Consider the following 23,729-nt stretch of genomic DNA (forward strand, 5'->3'; position numbering starts at 1 on the left):
AATGAGACCCAGGTGGAAGAAAAAGTTCTTTCCATGATTTTATTTTATTTTTCTTACCGGCTCTTGCTGCACCTTTTGTTACATTCAGTTTCTCATTTCTTAGCTAGTTCCTTGCATGGATAAGATATGCCACATATTTCCCTGACATGTCTACCTGCTATAAATACTCTGTCCTTCCGTGGAGAGAGAATATGGAATATATGTGTTGATATATATTCTGTATGCATCTAGAATCCTAAATGCCATTTTGCCAATATTGTGTCTTTAATGGGAGTTCACTGATTAGGTGCATAAAAGGCTACAGAAGATGACAGTTTCACTGTGCTCAGTTTTAATACAAAGAGTACTACGGTTGCTAAGAGACTGATACTTCAAGTTTGGAAATCTTCATCCACACTAGATATATTATCTTGGCAAATTGGACTTTCTGAGTTGGCAGCAAATGGAAAAGAGTAACTTTTAAAAATAGAGATAATTTAGATGACGTCAAAGACATCTGGTGTCCTTTTCCAGAAATGTGAGACTGATCTATTTTGCTTATGTGTATAAATCACTCTGCACCCCGTGTGAGGTTTTACTTCTGCCTACACTTGAGTCTGGTTTATTAGTAAATTGACATTATGTTTAAGATGTTTAGCCAGGTATATTTTAATTAAATTGGCTGCACGTCTACAACAGAGAGTACCTGCCTGCCCTGCGTGTCTTGGAGAACCTCAGCTTTGCGCCTCTGTGCAAAGCAAGGTCTCGTAGCGCCCAGAAACACCCACCAGGCTCCGCAGTGACTCAGAGAGGACAGTCACTTGTTTACCTTCCTGGGAAATTTGCTCTCCCGTCCACGTGTGGACCCAACATTCGCAGAGTGGTGTGGCTGCAGCCTTTATTACCACCTCGCTGATGGGCCGCTTCTCTCGTCCTAATTCCCACCCTGAATTGGTGGGTGCAGAGAAAGAAGGGAGGTGCGTCTGGGCTTCATCGTGCCTCATGCATTTTGGTCTCGAGAAGTGCCAGTGCTCCTGAATGGCAAGGAGGCTTTGAATGACAGCTGAGAACCAGCTGGGGACTCTCTCGTGCCATCCATAAGAGGAGAAGGAACGAGGGAAATGGAGAAAGAGCCGAAATGGGCAGCGCAGGGCTGACGTGAGAGAAAGGGAACGAAGTAAAAATGACTCAAAGGTGGAGGGTGGGAGGAGATGGCACCGGGTCGCTGGGGGAGAAGGATTGCACTTGTGTGGCGGGTGCGAGGGGCAGGAGAGGAGGGGAGCGATGCAGCCCGGCAAAGGAAGGCACTCCGGGAGCGCAGCCGGGGTGCTCCTGAGGAGAGCGATCCAGGGAGGATGCGCAAGAAGAGGCTCAAACATCTGCCGTAGGACTTTCCAGCCATAACCTGTGTTCTGATACCATCCATCCTCGGGATTCATCAGGGTGCCACCACCAGAAGTCACATAGATAAGGTGTAGCTGCCTTTGTCATCTGGCTTGCAATGCTGGGGAAGGCTGGTCCCCCACTTCAGGTGTTGTTCTGCTTCCCAGACACAGAGGGATAGCCAGGGGTACATTATTTCCTCCCAAGTAGAGTTTAAGCTGGACTTCTCCATAGTTGGAAGGAAGACATTTGAATTTTAATATCAACTCTGAAAGGCAGTTGCAGCCTCTGCGCTTGATTGTGTGTTCAGGTTGTGAGATTTTGTGTTATTTTTAAAAACGTTAATTTCTTCCAAGGACCAAGAGATACAGAAATGGCCACTGAAATGTGAACATGGGATATATTTTTGAAGTATCAAGTGAACACAGAGTGAAATGATGATAAAGGCAGGTTACATGGTTCTCTCAAGATTAGACAATGCACTGTAATTGTATGTCAGAAGTCGGTCAGGTTTGATATCACGCCAGCTAATTAAACCATCCTCTCTGAAGAGACTTACTGTACTTTCAGCTTTTGCTGTTTCGTTCTCAAGAACAAAAATCTTGACGGCAGCTCTCGTGTTCGGCGCTCACGTTGGCATAAATTTGGATGGGAACCAACACGTGGGAAATGGGAGCTATGAGCAAATCCTCCTCTTGTTTGACCGGTGTAAACCAGCTTCACGTCCACCAGAGGCGGTGGAAGGAAGAGAACGGCCGCGTGCTGTCCCGTGTACTGCGTGCATCCGCCGTCACTCATTTTTGGTGGCTGATCTCCACGCGGATTTTTCTGCGATCTGTGACACGTGAATCCCACTGTAGTCTTCGTTTCTCCAGAGCAATGTCCTTGGGTGTCTTATCATTATGTTCCTTCCACGTACGTCACAGGACACAGTTCATAGATTGGTGAAGGTGGGCATTGCAGGGAGGAGGCAGTGCAGGCTGATAGGTAGTGGTGAGGAGCACGTCATGGCTTGAAGGACCTGTGTCTTGGACAGGGAGCTCACCCTGGCAGGTAGCAGAGCAGCTCTTGCAGACGAGGGAAGGAAGATCTCTTCTCTATTACCAACATCTCATTCCTCTTTTTGGCGATGTTCTTCCTGTATCCTATTAAATGTTTGAAATATTTAATTCACGGCAAAGCAACGTATTAGTAACAGCAAGAAATGAGGAGCTGGGCTCCCCAGACCGCTTGTGGTCTAATGGATGGTGTCCTGTAGGCTGGCTGAAGGCCAGCGGTGGAAGAGCTGTAGCCAAAAGGAGATGATGATGTCTCCAAGCCTCCAGGTCTTTCTGTCAGGGGCGTGCAGTTTTAGCATTCGGTGCAGAGACTGATTGCCCTAAAAACGGTGGATGAGCCAGAATTGCAGTGGTGTGAAGTGCCAAGTTTACTCCTCAAGCTGGAAAATAAAGGCTGTTTCTCAACCCATTCAGCCTTTTCTGGCAATTCCGGCGTCCTCACCCAAACATAGGATGCCCCCCATGGGGTGTACAGTGGGTAAAACCTGACAGCTGTAGGATTTTTGGGAGCTGGATTTTTGGTCATGGGTACCAAAGCGCCAGCCTTCCAGGAGGAGGAGCCTGACGACATCACTTGCTCTCCAGTGGGCACTGGCTGGAAAAAGCATGGCATATTTTCATGAAAACAGGGAGAGAGGTGGTGTTCACTGAGAGTTCTTGTAGCCTTTTCTGTAGCCGGGAGAGACTGCCTCAGCTGAATAATCAAAGCGGCTGCGGAAGTTTGGGTCCCTGGCAGACAGTCCATCCTCCTGCACCAGGCATGGAGCCTGCTCTGCAGTGTAAAATGAATGTTTTGGCCCTAAACGATGCATTTTTTTTTTTAATGTGTTTCACTGCACTAGCCGTGTTAATGTGTTTTAATGTGTTTCACTGCACTGTTGGCACTGGCTTCCTGAAAGCTTAAATACCTCAAGGCTTCGAGCAGGCTCTACAGAGGGAGCGAGCTGCCAAGTTCACCATCATATGGGCACCCCTGAGGCGGGGTGGGGAGGTGGGAAGACCTGGATATGGCCTGGGAGCATCGCTCTTGGCTCTGATGTGTGAATGTCGGTGTGTTTTCCCCAGAGCTCATCCCTAGGAGGAGAGAACCAGCTTCATCTTGAACCAGAGGCAGAAACCTTCAGGTTGCCCTTGTCCTTCAGGTTGCCCTTGTCTTACATTTTATGTACCATAGAGGGGCTTCTCCGACTGCTCCCAGGATTTGGTTAGTAAAGAAACATGACCTGGGGAGGACTGAACATTCATCTACCCCACTGTGAATGGCTTCAGAGAGTGTAAAACCTTGGAGAACCAGAGCAAGGTTACTCTGCCAACTGCTGTCCTCATCCAAATGGATCTGATGATCTGCAAGGAGTCAAACAGTCAGGTTGCCTTTTTTGGTGTCCCAGTCCAAGCAGTCAGTGCTAGCAAAGGACCCAAATCTCATTTCTCTTCCATCATCTCATTTCTCTTCCATCATCCCAGCGATGTTTCTCTTCATCTCACTAGAGAAGGAGTTGCCAAACTCAATCCTACTTTGGGGATAGGAAAAAAAAAAAAAGCTATTGAAAGGTAGAAAATTAAAATAAATACGTTCTTCAACATTATTTAAAATGTCTTTAAAGCTTGTGAGTAAAGAAATCCCTTTTAAGCTGGATTGTCTGTGCCTGCCTCCAACAAATATATTACAATTGACTTCTCAAGGACTGCTTTCAGGTACACAGCACAGAAAAAGCATGGATATTTATTCTTAGGAGTGCTTTATTTTTATGTGCCTTTGATACGTGGGAACTGCAGTTTCATTCAAATAATCAAACAGGACAGAAAGGCGAATATTTCAATCGCTCTCCTGGAACGTTTGGGAGATGCAAGGTTTTTAATACAGCATTTTGCCTGTTGCCCGCAAAAGATAAACAAGTTAGAAAGGAAACCAGAAGAAGTTCCTCCTGCACCTGCTGTCAAGCACTTGATGAGTAAAAGCTCTCTCTGGATTTGCAGGTGAAACCTTTCACATCGTGAGGGTCCTGAGCAGGTCCCTCCATATCTTGGAGACCTGACGTGCTTTGCTTAATCTCCTTCAGAAATATAGGTCTCCAGATGACTGGAGTTAATTTGTTCATATCAGTGAGCAGCTTTCAGTTATCCGTTTACATTTCCAGTGGTGGATGGTTTCAACTGGCTTGACAGCACGTCCGTCTGATTTCTTCGGCTGGAAACCAGGCTGGGCATGGCTTTGCTTCAGGAAGACCCCGGGACTGGTTGGTGACTTTGTCTTTAGCCAGCACCTCCCGGGGGAGGCTCGTCTAGATGCGCACAGACTTTCTGAGGTTGACTTTGTGATTAATATTCTGAAAATCCCTTTCTTTTTTCTCCCAGCGGCAGCCTCATGGGGCATAACCCACCTCAGCGGAGCGTGAGCTGAAGGAGCGCCCCTGGGGTTTTGGACGGGATTGAGGAAGGAGGTTTTGTTTGAGTCTCACCCTGACCCCTGCCGCGGCTCCTCTGGCTTTCCACGGGGCTGCAGACCTGCTCAGGAGCAAATTTTCACCCATTGGGTGACCGTCTGTGGGCAGCCTGTGCAGGCAGAGCTGCCCTTACGGCCTGGGAGCCCTGGTTGAGGACAATACCTTCAGCGAGACAAAAGGTTGGGGCTGGCAAATGCAGAATATTAGAAGGTGTCCCATATGCCAGGATGTGTGGCTGGGTGCTGCCCAGAGATAAAGACCACAGCAATTCCATTCCTCTCCAAGAGAGCTTAACACAGGACCAGAGTAACTTCTGGTGTTACAGATGTACCTTCAGCCGGAGAGAAGGAAAATCTCAGCTAATGCAGCTCCAGGGCAAAATTCTGATTTTTTTTTTTTTTTTCCCGTGATTTGCAATGAGTTTCCTGCTATCTGCATAAGGAAATACTTTGGAATTGCTAAGACAAATATTGAAGCTATATCAGCTTTGCATACGGGCTGAAAGCGTTGCTGTGGTGTGTTCTGGTGCTTCCTGTCCCTAAACGAGTATGTTCCAGCGACGCTTTGCAGTCACGTTGGGAAAAGGTTTCTCAAATTGCTTTTATACTTTGTAAAGCAATAAACTTGGACCAAGAAGTATGGAGGGAGCTGGGGAGCTCAAGCTGATTGTAATTCTTCCGGTGGAAACATTTTCCGTCAGAAAAATGCAGATTTGATTACATTCCCTGTTGACAATGGCCTTTTCAACTGAAAATAATAGAAGAGCTTCATTTCAGTAATGCTGCAATATTTCGTTTTGAATTTACGATTTCACTTTTTAAAATATTAAATAACACGGCCATGAAATATTGGGACTTCACTGCGGTGAAGCCTTTTCTGGAAACAATTCCTGAAGAGGAATGATAGATGAGCTTTGGTTTCGTTACACCGCAGAGCCACGGAAAGGAAAGCAAACCAAAGGGCAGATCATTGCAATATTTTCCTCACCTTTCTTACAGCCGGAATATTTGAAATTAACCCTTTTGGTCCATCGTGGTGTGATGATGGCTGCCGTAAGGCTGAGGAAGAGGCAGTGCGCAGCCGAGCTGCCCAAAACCCAACCAAGCGCAGGATTGTAATTTAGCACCCGGCAGAGCTCACGTTTCGGGCAGCGCCTCCACCACGTCCCTCCTGCCTCCGTCCCTCCTGCCTCCCTGCATCCCTCCTGCCTCCATCCCTCCTCCCCGCTGCCGTTCTTTTCCCTTCTCCTGGCATGAGCTCTCCCATCTGTCTGCATCACCGAGAGCTTCCAACCTTCAGTATTGTCTGTTCTTCAAAGCGTTCATCCTTATCTGATGACAATTTTGAGTCTGTTTGGGAAACTAAGGGAATTTGCAGTAATTGATAGGTGTCGACAGAGGCGGCGGAGCATTGGTGCCGCATCCGGTAATGCGGTGTGAGGTGTACGGCCTGGCTCTTCTGGCAGGCTGTTACTGGTTTCTCAGGGATTTGTGGGTATACGAAGACCACCTGGAGGTAAAAGTGCTCAGCAGAGTTTGGAGGACTATAGTGATTGTCAGCCGGAGAAGATAAAGAGGTACCCATTTTTACTGTGCAACTGAAAGTGAAAATAAGGGGAAAAACTGGCTCAAAGCAAGGGAAAAATAAGAATTAATTTCCCTGCATTAGAGTCTGGGTTTCTCTGAGTAAATAGCAGAAATTGTAATTTCTGGCACTCTAGACCAAGATGACATTTCTGGCGTTATTGAGCGCTTCCCAGAAAATTTCCTTTCAAAACAAACCTAGCTCTGCATTTTTCTTCCTTTTGAGCCAGGATTTTTGTTTTGCAGGACAAAGCTCCTATTCCTGAGACTTGAAATGGTGAAGAGGGAGAGCTGGAGAGGGTGCATCCAAGTCAGATTTGTTCTGCTAAGCTCCTCTTCACAAGGCATGCTCTCAGTGAAGCATGCAACTTAGGTGTTACAGTCACTGATTTTTAAGGAGAAAAACTGTCTTTTTTTCCAGGATTGAGTAGATTTTGGGACTTGGGAACAGAAAATGCACAGGAACAGGCAGCTTTGAACTGAAAAGCATTAAATCATAGGTCTAGTGTGGTCCTTCCAAGGGTCCGTCCTTCCTTCCTTCCCTCACCTTGGGTGGTGATGCTGGAGAGACAATTAGTGGGAATATGGACCAGGTGATAAATGTGCTGACTGGAAAGGGAATGGGGGGATGCTGATGGTGCTGCTCCTGTACCACCTGGAGGAGTCGGTGGAAGAGGAACGAGAAATGTCTTGCTGGGGCCTTACAGGTGTGTGGGCTCATCCCATCAGTCCTGAGCCAGGGACCGAGATGCTTCGCTGGTCCTCACTATAACCATTGTAGGGACGTATTAAGCTGGGTTTAACGTGCCACTGGGTAGCCATGTGGAAGTTAAAGGCAGAGGGACTGGGAAAGCAATCAAACTCCAGTGAAACTTGCCACAGACGCTGCCTGTCCTGACCGGAGGGTCGTTTTTGCCATGGGAAGAAGGATGCCAACTTATCATCTTTGTCAGAGCCAGCTCTCTGCGTGCTCGAGATGCTCGTAACAAATGGGTCTCTGCATAGCTGTTTCGAGGACATTATTCTAAATGGCAGGTACCTACGTTTGAATATTGGGCAGTAAATTTCCAACAGAGAGTGCTCAAAGTCTAATTAAGCCACCTTTGCAAAGTCTAGGGAAAGAGCTCCAAATGATGGGAGAGGTTATATTTCCTGCGCAGTTATCGCCAGGTGGGTCTGCAGACCGAAACTCCCATTTTGGTAAGAAATGTATGAAGACTGTTCTAGCAGTAAATCAGTACAGGATGCAAATTATATATATTAAAAAAAAAAAAAAAAAAAAAGATGGGCAGCCATTATCTCTTCAACATTAATGTGAGTCGTCCCCTAAGCAATCTTGAATCAAATAGCTCTCGCTCTCCGAGATGCTCCAGGGTAGGGGCTTAAGCTCATTACCTATTTATGTCCAGCAAATGTTTCCCTTCTGATGATGAATGGAGTATTGATGTCGATAAACTAAATAAGCAGCTCCCAGATATTACAGGTTTATGTCTAGGCAGCTTAAAAAAAGAAATATGTTGTGAAGTTAAACAATTTGCTATGCGGCTCAGCTGTTCCCAGGAGAATACGTACTGGGCAGGAGGTTCTCTGAAGGGGTGTGGTGTCGTGGGAGGGGAAAAATGTGTCGTGTAATGTAATGTTTCATGAAAATGTAAAGGATGAGGGAAGGATAAAGATTGTTTCCTAATAAGAAGAACTAGTGAAAGAGGGCACTGAGGTTTCTTCGGAAAAGAGTGGAAATCTGTTCTCTCCTTATTCACCTTTTAAGTAGCAGATTCTGAACTTGTAAACAAAAGTTGTAGCGTGCATTTGAATTTATCTTCTTTCGTAGGGGTGATCTTTCATTGTTAGGAGTTTCTTTTTCTTTTTTCCCTTTCCCACCCCCTTCCCCCCCCTTTTTCCCCTTTTTTTCCTCTGTCTTTATTTCTTTTTCTCTTTCCTTATTTCTTTTCCATCATGAATGAGTGATGAATTTTTACCCTACCTTGAAAATCCTGGGTTACAACACTTCCAGAAAGCCTCACAAAAGCCCCGAGCCTGACTGCCCACCTTAGTCCCATCACAGAGGGTAGAGCTGGAGAGGACCATAAGCCCAACCAGCACAGGGTCCAAGCAAGGGCAGAAGTGGCCTTCACCACCAGCGTGAGGTGGCCGAGCTGCGGCTGCCTGAGGTAAACAGACGTGGACCTCTGAGGTGTTTGCAAGGTGTTTTCCAGCAGCTCAATAATCCATGACAGGAGAAGAACAAGAGAAGCACAAGAGGAGATCTTGTAGATCTCGTAGAACTCTCTGAATTTACAGATTTTACCCCAGTTTGTGTGTTCGGAGGTACGTAGCCCTCTCCTTTCTCTTAGCTGCGGAGTTCTGTGTGTGGAACAAGTCAAAAGAAGGGTGTCTCCTGATGGTTGCATGGAATACCCCACCCAACGTGCCTGCGGCCACACAGGGTCCCATGGGTTGCGCCCAGAGACCAAAATGCCCCCCTGGGAATGGCAGGAGGTGCAGTGCTGGCTCCACATCCGTCTCCTGCAGGACGGTGCTAGGCAGTGTAGTCTTGCAGAAAATGCTGAGACCTTTAAAAAGGTGCTTTCCCTGCAATGAACGGAAATGAGACACGTGCCGCCAACACCCATCCGAATGCTGCCGTTGCTGATGACTTGTTTGACTGTGGATGCTCACAAAAAGACTCACGTCGTGAGCTGTTTGGTTGAGAGGGTGGAACCCCAGAGCCAGGGATGTGGCAATACGTCGGGAGAACGAGAGATCTGCACACAGTTTTCAAGCTGGGGGTCGGCAGAGGATACACCTCAGCACATGATCCCTCATGTAAGAATTAACGTGAAATCACCTTGGGTTTATGCTGACTGATGCAGTGTGGACCGATATCCTTGGAGTTAAAATTTTTTTAGCATGCTGAGGAGTAGGGGCATGGGCTGGAAGAGGTCCCTGAAGCCGGTTCCTACTCCTAGAGGTGACTTGGTCACAGAAACCAAAGCTGCCCAGAATGGGTGAAGCCCCATTTTGAAATTCTGCAGTCGTTGCTCACCTCTGAAATTTTCTTCTAATTGTCAGGCTGGATTTGCTCATATCCATTTATTCTTAGACCAATATTGTTCTTCACCTGAAATAGCTTTTCTTTGTCCCGGGGGTGTCCCCTCCGTGCGCATCGCCCATGGAAATCAAAGCACCTCCACGAGCCGAGCCCTGCTCTCCTCTCGCCTGGCAGCCTGGCCATTTGCGTCCTCTCCGGCCTCCTCCTTGCTTTTTTCATCTTGAGTTCATCCCTCACCCCTCAGGACCAGCCCGTACCTTTCTCAGGCACTGGAAACTTGATTATTCTGCATCATTTAATGGTGAGGGCCACAGCACGGCATCTCCAACCCCACGCATCCTTGCGTTGGCGTCGGGAGGAGCTGAAGGGGAGCCCTGCTAGTCTCCTGGGTGAAATTCTGGCTACTGTAGGGAAATTTATAGGGAAGAGTGGAAGTTGTTGTTTCGCCAGATTCTTCTGACAGCTGGCTTTCGGCACCACGCTTCCTCCCTGCGGGCTCCGTGCGATGCCGCGGGGCCCCTGTGGTCCCCCGCAGAGGGGATGCAGGCACATCCAGGGAGCAGCCTTGCGCGAAGGCGTCAGAGCGCTGTTTCCCCGCCAGCCCTCCGAGTAAGTGTCCTCCAGTATTCCCAGTCCTGCCCCTGTTGTTTGCACTAAAAGCTTCAATTTAAGAGAGTGTCCGGTAGCAGCAGCCAGCCTGTCCGTCGTGTGTTTTTACGGTAATGGCGTGTTCCTGCAGGTTGCTTGGCAAATGTTAAATGTGTTTGGGAACGCGACCACAGGAAATGTCGTTTCCACAAACCATTTTTGCCCAGGGAAGACAAAAAAAAAAAAAAAAAAAAAAAAAAATCTGCCAAATTACGCGTGAAAAAGTCCCTGTGAGGAAAAACAAGAGGAGGCACTTTGGTTTGAGGCAGACCTCTCTGAGCTGAGATACTCCGTCAAGCAGACTCGCGCCGGTTTGCTTTGCCCAGCCGGCAAAACCGCGTCACTCCGAGCTGCCCTAGCGCTGAGGCCACCGTTAAATCCGGGGGTGTTTGTGCCCCATTTCCCGCCGCGTGGTTTTGGTGACGCTGGCGGGACTGTGGTGCCCGAACCTCGGCAAGACGCTGCCGCCGCTCGGGTCGACACGGCTCCGGCTTGCAGGGAAGGAGTTTGATCTGGGGACGCAGAACTGTTTTGCTGCGATTGAGAATAACCAAGTGAAATATTTTGACACTTTCAAGCGGAATATGTTGCGGGGAGTGGGGGGGAAGGGGGGGAGAGGCGTTTGCATTAAGTGAAAAATGTAGATACTTCGACGCTTTGTTGCAATTCGCAGCAAAAAAAAAACCCACAAAAAACCAAGCGTAAGAATAGCAGATGGAGGGATGGAAATTTCCATTTTTTTTTTTTTTTTTTTTTTTAAACAGACATAGTAGTTACGAGACTCACTTAACGGTTCACCCAAGGACGTGCTATTTGCAGCTTTTAGATCATTCAGTTTGCACTTTGGTGCCCAAACCTGCAATTAAGCGAATGAGATGACTTGCAAGATTTGGGGTGGTGGTATTTCTTCTCTTCTTACCCTGATGAAAATAACCATACAGGGCTCTGATTGTAACGGCGCCACACTTTGGGTGTGGTAGTTAGGGTGTAATTACAACATTTATTATGGTGGTATTTATACCCAGTGAAATAACCCCCAACCCTCGGCGGCGCCCGAGGGTGGCCTGTGGACACCGATGGCTTGGGCTGGATTTATTTCCCAGGGAATCGTGATTCATTCTCCTTCAGGAAGCAAACCCAAGAAATAATGATGGTTGCCTCTAGTTACCAGTCAGAGGGGAAAATCATCTGTAAAGAAACCTGCTACTCAACTTTGAAGGGGGGATGAGCCGGGGAAGGGCGGGGGTGCGAAGGGAGAGGAGTTTTGGAGGGAAGGGCTGGAGCGGGTGGGAGAGGACGTGGTCTTTTGCATCTTTTTGGGTGCAGATGGAGAGAGTTAATGACTTTCTAGGCTGGGTCCGGCTCTGACAGTGGTCTTGCTTTGTGCCCTTCAGAAAAGTAATTAAAATTAAAAAAAAAAAAAAATCATCCTTTTCCTTGATTCTTCCCTTCTCCCTTCCCAGAGGAGTGTCACCTTCCTTATATCTGGGAATTAAAAGCAAACACCACCACCCCCCCCACCCCCCCCCCCCCGCAGCTTTTGAATGCTCAAATGACTCTGAGAAATGAGTGCTGCGCTCTCAGCTCCCGTGGAACATAAATCCTCACCTGGGGAAAAACACCGAGCTAAACTTCCCCGAGAAACGTGTCTCCGGACCCAGCTCGCTGCCTCGGCCCTGCTGGCTCTCAGCTTCTGCTCCGAAACCTTGGCCCGCTCGCACGGCGCCCCTTCCTTCTCGCAGGACTTCTTGTCCTGCCAACCCTTTCCAGCCTGGCGTTATTTGTGAATTTAATTAATGTTGTGGCTGCTCCCTCTTTGAGGTCATCCACCGAGGCGTTAGTTAGGGTGCTGATCCCGTCTCTCCCCTCCTTCACCTGAACGCCGGTCAGTGCTGAGCATCGTGTACAGTCCATCTGACCCAGCAGCGTTACTCGCTGGTGCCGTTTGAATTCATTCTGGGAGCGAGACGGTTTAGTGCTGGAATCGTCGCTGGCTGTCGGGTGAGCACTTCTGTGTTGGTGTCACCTTGTATCGAGGAGCAGCGTCGCTGTTCCCAGGGGCTGGGGAAACTGAGGCACGGAGAAGAGCACTCAGGTCCTGGCCTGTGCTCCTTGAGGAGAAGTGACATTTCCTGATGCTCAAATCAGGGCCATCACCAGCAAAATGGGCTACTTTCTGTTCTCTAAATCTTTCTGTTCTCTAAATCTTTCTGTAGTTTCCTCTGCTTTTTTTCCCTTTTATACTCTTAATATAGTTCTGCGTCACCTTCCTTATATCCGAGAGCAAGCAGAAGATGGTATACAGCGGGAAGGGGAATAAATATTAATGTTTGCAAACGCCCCAAGGGAGGTGTAATCCGAATAGACGTGCGGTTTTTGGTGCGGAGGGCTGCTGCCAGCCAGGCTGGGCAAGGCGAACGGCAGCTGCTGGGGCAGCATCGCTTTGACGCCCGCCGCCCCCCCCGTTATCTTAACCAAAACTCTTCTTTTAAAGACAAAACAGGGCTTTGCTTTTCTTAGGTAAAGCAGCCCTATGCAGAGCAGCTTCCAGCCGAAATGGAAGAGGTCTCAAAAGTTTCTCCCGAGCCCTGGCCACATCTTTGCTGAGAGATTTACTCCGTGGACCACATCCGCTCCCAGTTCTGAGCCAGGAGCATCAGTTGCCATGGCGACTTCTTTGGGAAAGTCATATGGGGAAAGTGCTGTTGTATTTTTAGCTTTGGCTAATGAAATTTAACAGCTGGAAATAAAGGTGAGGGCCGGCCAGGGTGCCACGCGTTCAGGGACCGCTCTTTGGGACCAGCTCTTCGGCGGAGCCGTTGGGAAGAGCTGGTGGGGCTGCGTTGAGGGAGGATGCTCAGCCCCGTGCTGCGCAGGGCAGCCCCCGCGAGTACGTCGGAGGGGAAGGGAAGGGGTCACTATAGGGAAAAGCTGATAAGGAGGTGGTGTTACGTGGCAAGATAAAGAGGAGGCACCGACTGAGGTCAGAGCTGCTTCGTGTACAGGGTGTTCAACCTATAAATAGCTCTTCAAATACACCTCTGCACAAGTGGTATTTATAGAGCGATGAGTGAAAAAAGCTCTGTTTGGGGTCAGGAGTTGATGCGTGAAGGATGTTTGTGGCTTGGTCAAAAGTTCAGGTTTCTGAGAGGTGTGGAACAGAGCTGGACCCCAAACGTGTGGGGTTTTCTCCTCCGATCGGGGCTCAAAGGTTGCGGTGCTGTTAAACGCGCCTTCTGAAACCAGTGTGCCTGGAGAGGATGCTCGCCAGACCTTGGCATTCAGGTATCCCACAGCGGAGCCCCTGTACAGGCGTCATTTATTCACGTAACTTGGATCCGTCTATGTCGCGTGTAAACTTTTCTGAAGGTAGACTCTTATTTTATTTTCTACAATAACTTTCTCGGCTCCCTGCAGTATTTTTAGTTCTTTCGTCTTCAGCTGTCAAAAGTTTATTTTAAAATTAATTGATTTCGATGTAATATTTACTGCACTTTAGCTTTCAGCACAGCGTATGAAAATAGATTTCACTACAGCTGGCGGCGTCTAATGGGATTCGTTCCTACTCCAAAGGCTCTTTGCATTATGTACCGATACTTCCAGCCGAGCTTGCTTTGAGCAGCCTCACCGTCTTCTCGTACCACCGAGCTTACAGCAGCTTGGGCTGGCGGCGGTGAAGCGTTTAAGTTTAAAGAAGGCAGCGGTTGATGCATACCTGAGCCCAAAGTGTCGATATTGCAGATCTGGCCCAATATTAATTGGAATTAATAGGATCTTCCCTTTTTTGCGTCAGCGGGCTCTTTGGCTGGATTAAAAATTGATCGTATCTCATGAAGATAACCACAGTTGTGGTGCAGATGGAGCCGTGGGTCACGGAGGTGCCCCGGCCCCGGCACATCACCAGGGTATTACGCGCGGCGGAGAGCGGCACACGGAAATTGGAGCAGACTTCGCTGGTGTTGTCAAGGGAGGTGGCGAACTTTGATGTGAGGCGATTTAGAAAGCAGCCTTTGAATTGTAAAGCTTTAAATAACCTGTTAGGAAAGACATCACCGAAACCCTTTCCTGGTGGGTTTTGATGCTCCCGGTTTTTTCCCGGGAGGAGCGAGGACCATCTTTCCCGTGGCCGCGCTGCAGGGGCCGGTGCCTCCCTCGCCCCTGGGAGCAGAGGGAGAGGCAGCCCATGTCCTGGGAGCCCACGGCAGGACCGAGGATGTTTGCTCATCCGAGGCTTAATGCCTCAACTACCCAGGGCTGGATAGACTTTTTCCTGATAGAAGATAGAGTATTTTTTAATTAGTTGGGGTTTTTTTCCCCCCAAAACCTGAGTTTTCCCTCCCACATCTCCAATGAAATCCTTTCCCATGAAGATTAAACTCCTCTGAGCAAAGTTGCAGCGGGCCCCAGCAGCTGGTTTTTCATGTATCCTCATTCCCAAAAGAGGTATGATAAAGCCTCCTGAGTTTTCCTCTCCACAGCATGGGGCAAAGAGCGTTTAAACCAAAATTAAGAAACTGGCGCCTTTTTCTCTCCCCACCTCCAACCGAACCCTTTCAAGTAAACAGGCTCCCAGCCAGCTGAAACGTCCTGCTTTCTCTGTTTGGCATTCGGAAGAGTCAGCTCTGGGGAGTTTGGTGGTGGGGCATCACGTTGAGAGGTCAGTGGGGAGCGGGGAAGGTGCAGAGCCGTCGAGGCGGCGGGTGCCGGTGGGTCCTGCCCCGGCGGAGAGCGGGTGGTAGAGGCGGGAGAGGGATGCGCCAGGTTTAAAAAGCAAAACAGAGTCAGATGTCAGACGCTGGGCCAGGCTGAGGAAGAATGATGGAGGCGATTCCTTTGATGCCGTCAGCATTTTTATTGATCTGAGGCTGTACGTCGGTTCTAAATTAGAGAAGAGCTATGAAGCGGAGGGAGAGATGGAAATTGCCCGGGTATGGTTTCAAAGATGTACATCCGCATTTATCAGAGAAGGGAGAACCGTGCGCATCCAGGCTTTGGCTGCCGAGCTCCGGACCCGCAGGGGAGGCAACGGGCGCCCAGCTCTGCCTGTTCTCGTAGTTTTGTTGGAGAAAGAACAGATTTTGCTCTGCCCATGTGACATGAAGTGGTTCTGCCTCGCGCCGTTACCAAGGGGCTCGGGGAAGGGCTGCTGGGGAAGGCTCTGGGGCGGGGGTTCGGTGTGCAGCCCCAAGTAGGGAGGTTTTGCTGTAAATCGGGATGGTTCACCCGCAGCGGTCCAGGGCAGACACTGCAGAAAGAAATGGAGATCAATGCGTAATGAATAAATCATTTTGCACGGGATTTGTAGCCCAGAAAATAGACAGTCTGAGCGCGGGTGCGGTTGTATCTGCGTGCGTACAGAGGTACGCATGCGTGAGGGCACACACACGTGCGTGTGTGTGAACGCATCATGATTACACTGCCTTGAAATGATCAAATATACAGCATTCACATTAGAAAAGGCAATACGTGCTGCTTCCGTGTCTCGAGTTCAGATGCGTTGACCATGCTTTGTCCATCTGACCCAGTCTCTTCGCAGCAGCGTTACTCGCTGGTGCCGTTTGAATTAATTCTGGGAGCAAGACGGTTTAGTGCTGGAATAGTCACTGGCGGTCGGGTGAGCACTTTTGTGTTGAGATCTCCTTGTATCGAGGAGCAACGTCGCCGTTGCCAGGGGCTGGGGAAACTGAGGCACGGAGAAGAGCACTCAGGTCCTGGCCTGGGCTCCTTGAGAAGAAGTGACTTTTTCGGAGGCTCAGTCCGTGGGAGTCCCTCCACCGTAATAACTCTCCTCTTCTTCCTTCTCCTTCACAGAAATCCGTGAAGCTTTCCGGGTGCTGGACAGGGATGGGAATGGCTTTATATCCAAGCAGGAGCTGGGCATGGCGATGCGTTCCTTGGGATACATGCCCAGTGAGGTGGAGCTGGCGATTATCATGCAACGCCTTGACATGGATGGTAAGTCCTCACTGCTGTTCTTCTCTGTTTCTGGTGGAGAGGGGCTTTCCCAGTGCATTGCGGCCCATGTTTTTTAGCTCAAATAATTTGCGGTCACCAAGGAAGGTCTGGAGAGGAAGGTGCTTGTGTTGCCATTCACCACAGCAAGGAGAGGACAGCAGTGTGCCCTGGTGGCCAAGAAGGCCAATGGCATCCTGGGGGGCATCAAGAAGAGCGTGGCCAGCAGGTGGAGGGAGGTCATCCTCCCCTTCTGCTCTGCCCTGGGGAGGCCACAGCTGGAGCACTGTGTCCAGTTCTGGGCTCCCCAGTTCAAGAGAGACAGGGAACTGCTGGAGAGAGTCCAGCATAGGGCAACAAAATGATGGAGGGATTGGGGCATCTCTCTTATGAGGAAAGGCTGAGGGATTTGGGTCTCTTCAGTCTGGAAAAAAGACGACTGAGGGGGGATCTTATCAACACTTATAAATACTGAAAGGGTGGGTGTCAGGAGGATGGGGCCAGGCTCTTCTCAGTGGTGCCCGGGGACAGGACAAGAGGTAACGGGCACAAACTTGACCATGGGAAGTTCCACCTAACCATGAGGAGGAACTTCTTTGCTGTGAGGGTGGCAGAGCCCTGGCAGAGGCTGCCCAGAGAGGTGGTGGAGTCTCCATCTCTGGAGACATTCCAAACCCGCCTGGAGGCGTTCCTGTGCCACCTGCTCTGGGTGACCCTGCTCTGGCAGGGGGTTGGACTAGATGATCTGTGATTCTGTGACTGTAAACCATCAACCTCCCGTAGATAAACCTGCCCCTCAGGCGACCCACGCAAGGGATAGCTCTTATTTGCCCAGCTGGCCCAGCGGGGTGAAGACAGACCATCTCTTGCAACCTTTCTCTGCAAAGTTGCTAACAGTCTTTCACAAGGCCATTTTACCTTTCTCTTTGCGTTCCTGGGCAGCATCTGGCCCAGTGGCACTTACTGGGAGATGACCTGAGCGCCCGACCAAGCAGAGTCCCCCAGTCCTGTGGCCTCACCGCTCCTTGTGAGTAAAAGATGCTGTGGATGGGAGCTGTGCTGTGTCGTAATGAAGTGTTGATGGTTTTTGAAGGAGAAGTTTAGAAGGGTGGAATAATTTTGAGCAAAGTCCTGCTGTGAGAGCTCGTCAAACGATTACTAAGAGGTAATAAAAGAAACAGAACCCACCATTAACGGGAAGAGAGAAATGCAGCATCAGGATGCTGGAGCCAGGGGGGACTTTTTAACTGCTCCAAAGCTACAATCAGAGCTGATCACAACGAGCGGGCTGCCTTTAAAATGTCCTTGGTTGGAGCAAGAAGGGAGACTTTCCTGATGCCTGAAAAGTGCAGGGAAGCTGGGATGTGGATCCAAACTTCTCCCTCCCTTCTGCAGGCAGGGGTGGAAACGCTGTGCAAAGTATAGATGAACGGACGCCAAAGCAGAGCGCTGGATGCAGCCCTGCTCTGATGGGGGATGCTTGGCAAGCCGACGCGACGCCAGCATCCTTGGGGAGACTGCCGAGAGCAGAGCCCGTGGGAGATGGTGGAGGCAGGAATGAAGCTCTCCTGCCTCCTGGGAGACATCCGAGCGGAACGCCCCCATGAGCTGCACGGTACAGCGATATTCATCAGGCCAGGGGAAGCAGTGAAGAGGCTCTCAGCCTGCTCGAGGGTGTCCAGCATCTTCCCTGGAGCAGGGAGACAAAGTAATGCAAAACCTGGCGGATAGAGAAGATCAGTTGTTGAAATGATCTCATTCCTAAAAGAAAAGGGAAAAAAAAACCAACAAAAAAACCCCAAACCAATCCATCGTTTTTAAAAGCATTTTCTCCAAAAATTATTGTTTGCACCTTGTTATGGCCTTTCCTAGCAGACCAGGTGATTTCTCTTTAGGTTTTGCAAAGGCCAGACTCGGCATGGTGCCTATTCATGGGGTCTTTTACCGAAACTCTGCGCTTCTTTGGAAAAAGAGTGCTGTGGACTTGGCTCCCAGTTCTGATTCATCTCCAGTTATTCCCTGACTCTCGGTCTCGCAGACTTGAGACTTTGGCACTCTTCCGTATACACTCCTAGTGTGCAGGGACCTGTAACCGGAGAGGTGGAGTTAAACTGTGGAGTAATGGGCTACAGATGGAAGGTGTTAAATTCCCGTTTGAGACCTTTCAGAAAGCTCGGTGTGTTTTCTGCGGAGACGGGAGGCGATTCTCCAGCTCTTCCAGCTCAACGGTTCCAACAGCTCCAAAGATACAGTCGGTTGCGCTGGGTGTTTTTGTTGCTCTTAGGTCTCAGCTGCCCGTTGTTGCGGTATTTTGAGCAGAGGGTTTGGGGGCCGGACGCAAATCTGTGCTATGTGAAGGTCAAATGGGACATACATTAAAAAAAGACAGAGTAATGGGAAATTCCTTAGGCACTGAGCATATAGGGGGATGTTATGTGAAAGATTTACCTTGCCTGCAAATTGAATTAATGCTATACGGCTTGAATTAATATTATATGGCTTATGGCTACTTTTCCTCCGATGGATTGTCCTCATTTTTTTTTTCTGGGATTTAACTTGAAATACGTAGCGAGAACCAGCAATAGCTTCCTCTCCCCCTGCGCGTGAGCATCATTCGGTAGCAGGGCTTGAACCCAGCGAGCTCCCGGGGATGTCAGTTGTGCCCTGCGCTCCCGGGGACAGCCATACCCTCCTTCCTGTATGTCCTGGTGAGGGGTCCTGAATTTTTCCAAGGCTTTTGGCTCAGCATCAGGTGGGTGGGAAGCTCGGCTGGATGAAAAGTCACGTTCAAGGAGGAGTCCCCCGTGGTCAGGAAAGCCGGGAGGGAGGCAGTAATCCTCCTGCGCGTCCCCAGGCACCTGACGTGAATTACGATGTGACGGCAGGTAGCGTAGCCAGACGTCCGCTTCTCCACACAAGGCTGCTGCCAGTGTCTGCTAATAATGAGGTAATACAATTGGCAGTGGTTTATATTTAATCTGAACCAGCCTGAACAGACCTAGTGCAAACAGACGGTTTTCATCAGGAATTACCTTGGGAGTGCATTCGCATTGCAGGATGGCAGAGTTGGTGGATCTGCCATGACTTATTTAACTGATGGGCTTCAAATCACGAGCAACCGGAGCCGGTCTGAATTTGGTTTTCACTGCAAACCCTGTTTTCTGTAGGGATACAGAGGGAGGCTCAGCCCTGTCTAGGTCAGGCTGAGGAGACATGCGAGCGGTGGGAGCAGGATGGCCAGGTTGGACAAAACATGTTTTAAGAGGAGCATATGCAACGTATGCTGGAGTGGTTTTGTGGCTGAGCATAAACTGATGTGACAAGAGCATTTCACACCTGTATGTCACCTTCTGCCACCAAGGATCTCACCAAGCTCAGTAAATGACACAAGGATCAACTTCCAGAGACACCCCACGATAGTGGCTGTGGGGCTGAGCACACAGTGAGCCTCCGAGTCAGAGCAGAAATGAAGGTGCATTTCATAATTCATTGCGTTCGAAGGCAAAATGGAGCTAGTTAGAAAATGCTGCATGAACTTAAGTGAAAACAGCAATTGCGCTGCTTGGATTTTTCCCAGGAACCCTTCATGGGTGTGATATTGCTCCATGGCTCTTGAGTGCTACCATCAGCCTTCCTTTGTAGGGGAGATGCCATCAGCCTTCCTTTGTAGGGGAGATGCCATCAACCCTGGCATTGACGGCATGGAAGTGAGTGCAATGAGCGGGGTTTGCCCACAGAGAATGTCATGGGGTGATGCTGAGGATGCTCAAGAGCTTCCAAACGAGCTTCCAAGAGCTTCCAAAGAGAGAGGTTTGGGTTACTTATGTGCTGGGCATCTGTGCCAGGGCATGGCAAAGCTGGGGAAGAGAGAGAGAAGTAGGGCTGGGGAAGAGGGAGAGAAGTTTAGCCAAGAAATGGGAAGACAGGACTCCAGGATGGGTTAGGGCTCATAAATGGAACAAGGTATGTTTTCCCGTGCACAGGCAAGTGCAAACTCAGAGCAAATCCTGTATTAAGAAGCACCAAAACCAGCTTCCCATCCCCAGAGACGTCCGCCACGTATTCCCAAGAGCTTGAGCGCAGACTTGCACATCGACTTGGCCTTTTTTACCCCAACAGCTGAGGCGAGTTTGGGCCACTGGGGCAGGAGATGTTTCATTCCCATGCTGTGACAGGGGGTCAGTGCTGGGAGCTGGTGGTGGCACATGGGAAGCCCTGAGCCTTGGCCATGCCTTGTCCTGAGGACACGCCACAGCCCTGTAGAAGACCGTGCTCCCAGCTACATGTGCCCGCTCAGCACGGCTTTGCCGAATGCAGGGATTCCCAGTGAATATCTCATTCTTGCCCGTCCTCGCTGGAGGAAGGCAAGCATCAGAGGCTGGAGTATCCACTGCATTTCCTACAAACGCCTTCTCCTCCTTTTCTTCCAAGTCCCTTTGCCATTCTGCAAGGCGTGCTTCCCCCAGGTGAAGAGGAACCCGGCTGCCGCAGGGGGAAATATTCTAGTTGGCATAAAAAACCTGAATTAGGGAGAAAAAAAAAGAGAATATACTTGGAATATTTCCAGGTCTCAAGAGAAATCTTATAAATCCTCAGAAACACCCTGTCGTGAACTACCGCGAGATGCTATGGCGTTGCTGTAATGGGGGAGATGAAAGTAGCCGAACAGAACACACGGCAAAGGGGGTTTCTGTGCAAAAAATGCCTCTTTTGGGGAAGGGAGGCGAGGAGTGGTGGTTCCATCCCTCGGAGCGTGAGATTCGCATTAGGCCAAAGCTTTTTGCTTACATCTTGATAGCAGCGGTGCGTTGACTGTATGCCAGGAGAAGGTTGTTCAGTATCGCTGGGCATCTATCCAGGGCGCTGTGCCTTATAGGGACATATTGTTTGCTTTCGGTCTGGGAATAGAGGTCGAATTTTACCTTAGTTTATACCCTTGATCTGCTTTATCCTTCACCGTAATTAGGTATTGCACGAACGTAAACATTGCAGGCTGTGAGAGGTGCATACATTTCTGTCTGCAATCTGGAGAATGACCTGAAATGTTCTGCCAGTATGTGGAAAGTAAAATATTTTATGTATTTATGTGCTGGAAACTGGAAATTATTTGTAAATCCTTCCAATTGGCAGTAATGCTAATAAAAATGCAGAGAAATGGCACATTAAATGTGTTGCCTTATCTGGGATGCCTACTCTTTAAGCAGACTTTCGCAATAAAATAGATGAATGTGTGACTTAAGTGTCAAACTGTTTCGTTACAACATAAGCCACTTTTATCTGAGGAATAAAATAAGCACTCGGTGTACTAATTAGAGGAGCAGCTGGTTTTCAGTACCCTGGAAAAATAACTTCAGGCTAACACAAGAAGGGAAAAAAAACAACAACCAAGCCCAGTGTGTCAAATTGTTTATTATAGTACAAATAGGAAATACTTTGATCAAGCAAAAGAGAAGCTGGTTTCATCAGCCTACAAGCGAGCTACCTGTTACCTTTTATCACGTTATGTGAGGCGTCAGCAGGAGTAGCGAAAATACAGCCATGACATCCTTCTGAGCGCTAAAAAACAGGGGGAAGAAATCCCAATTTAACATTCTGCATGTTCCTGAGGTGTTTTGCGATGGCTCTTTGTGGAGCAGGGAATTGAAGGCGGGGGGTGGGGGGAAACTCCAGTGACTCTGGCAAAACAGATTTTGAAGATACGCTGCTCTCCCAGGTGGCTCCTCTGCGGCGGATCTGGCTTTGGGCAGCCCCGTGGTTGCAGCGGGGTTCTGCGGGTTTATTGGTTTCTTCTCCTTTGCATGTAGAAGTTGTGCTGCTCAGGTGTCGCCCTGTCCAGCGAGGCATATGCACGCTTGCTGTGATCCCCTTTGGAAAGGGAATAAATGACAGTGACATAACTGCGTGGCATCAAGGGATGGTGTCGGTACACTGTCTCATAGAATCACAGAATGTGTTGGGTTGGAAGGGACCTCTAAAGGCCATCTAGTCCAACCCCCCTGCAGTCAGCAGGGACATCTTCAACCAGATCAGGTTGCTCAGAGCCTCATCCAGCCTGGCCTTGAATGTCTCCAGGGATGGGGCCTCCACCACCTCTCTGGGGCAACCTGGGCCAGTGTCTCACCACCCTCAGTGTAAAGAACTTCTTCCTAATGTCTAATCTAAACCTGCCCTGCTCTAGTTTAAACCATTGCCCCTCGTCCTATGGCTCCATGCCCTTGCAAACAGCCCCTCCCCAGCTTTCCTGTAGGCCCCCTTTAGGGACTGGAAGGGGCTCGAAGGTCTCCCCAGAGCCTTCTCTTCTCCAGGCTGAACCCCCCCAGCTCTCTCAGCCTGTCCTCACAGCAGAGGGGCTCCAGCCCTCGAATCATCTTCGTGGCCTCCTCTGGCCCCACTCCAACAGCTCCATGTCCTTCTTGTGCTGAGGGCTCCAGAGCTGGACACAGAGCTCCAGGTGGGGTTTCACCAGAGAGGAGGAGAGGGGGAGAATCACCTCTCTGGGTCTGCTGAGAGGTGATCCATGGACCAATGTATCCTTCTCTCCAGAAGATCACCTTGCACTGCCCTGTGTGGGACAATGGTGACATGCACAAGCTGAAAGCATTTTATCTCTTCCTTCTGTCTCTCCCTCTCCTCTTCTTCAGTTTTTGGTTTTGGTTTTTTTTTTTCCCCCCACTTAACAGCCCTGGATAATTCCTTGTGTTTCAGCTTTTCATCATGAAACCGTGTAAAATAGCCCGGGCTGCTGGAGGCAGACCAGAAACAGTTTCCGTGTTTAAAATGCAGAGTTGATAGGAAAAGCGTGGACAGGTTGTTGCAGACTTTAGGTTTCTCCTCTGTACTCAAAGTCCTCTGATTTTCACATGTGAGAGATGATCTAGCAGCATTGCAGCGCGGTTGTCCTTTAAAGTGTGTTGCTGAGCTGAGAAACTTGGTCGGTGAGATGGGTTTGATGAGACTCGTCTTTATAAAGGCCACTTTCTTCGTGTCTGCTCTGATTTGTAAAATGGGGATTATCATATTATGTGTTCTTGCTGCAAAGAATGAAGAGTAATTATTGGTACTGGTGAAGCTAGTAGGATTTGCAGCTTGGTGCTGGGAAGAGGTTCATAAGTAATATTGGATTCTGCCTTCCATGGATGGCTGAGTGCAGCCGTGCTGAGGAGACGGGACAAGAGGAGACACTGAATTGCATTTCCCTCCCTGAAACCTGTCCCCCGCTGTGCTCCAGCGGGGCAGAGTCCTCTGCAAAACACAGCGTACCATCCATGATCTGTCTCACGCAGCCATGCCCTGTAATTTCACAGAATCCCAGAATGGGTCGGGTTGGAAGGGGCCTTAAAGATCATCTAGTTCCAACCCTCCCTGCCCTGGGCAGGGATACCTCCCACTAGAATTTCTTTGCATCTTTGTTTAATTTTATTTATTCCTTAAAGCGCGGTATTCCTGGTATTATGATTTTTGGTTTCACAGAATGTGTATGCCACATGGAATGCACGTATTCCCCTGTTTTAATGAGCCTGTGGCTTGCCGGTCATCGCAAAGTTGTGCCGAGCTGTCTTGATAGCGGCCGCGATGCAGACAGAGCCCTCCTGCTATTTCCGGGGCCTGGGGGGCAAAATTAATTAAAGTC

General features: G+C 49.3%; 1 protein-coding gene across 4 annotated transcripts in view; it reads left to right on the plus strand.

The window, feature by feature from the left end:
• CALN1 (calneuron 1) overlaps positions 1 to 23,729 on the plus strand; it is a 139,533-nt gene that overhangs the window by 40,260 nt on the left and 75,544 nt on the right. For all 4 annotated transcript variants that reach the window (XM_063341827.1, XM_063341829.1, XM_063341828.1 and 1 more), the window contains exon 3: positions 15,959 to 16,102. In XM_063341827.1, the coding sequence (XP_063197897.1) occupies positions 15,959 to 16,102 (144 nt within the window). The remainder of the gene's footprint in view (positions 1 to 15,958; positions 16,103 to 23,729) is intronic.

This window comes from Chroicocephalus ridibundus, chromosome 7, assembly GCF_963924245.1.
Source record: "Chroicocephalus ridibundus chromosome 7, bChrRid1.1, whole genome shotgun sequence".
Classification (NCBI taxonomy): Eukaryota; Metazoa; Chordata; class Aves; order Charadriiformes; family Laridae; genus Chroicocephalus; species Chroicocephalus ridibundus.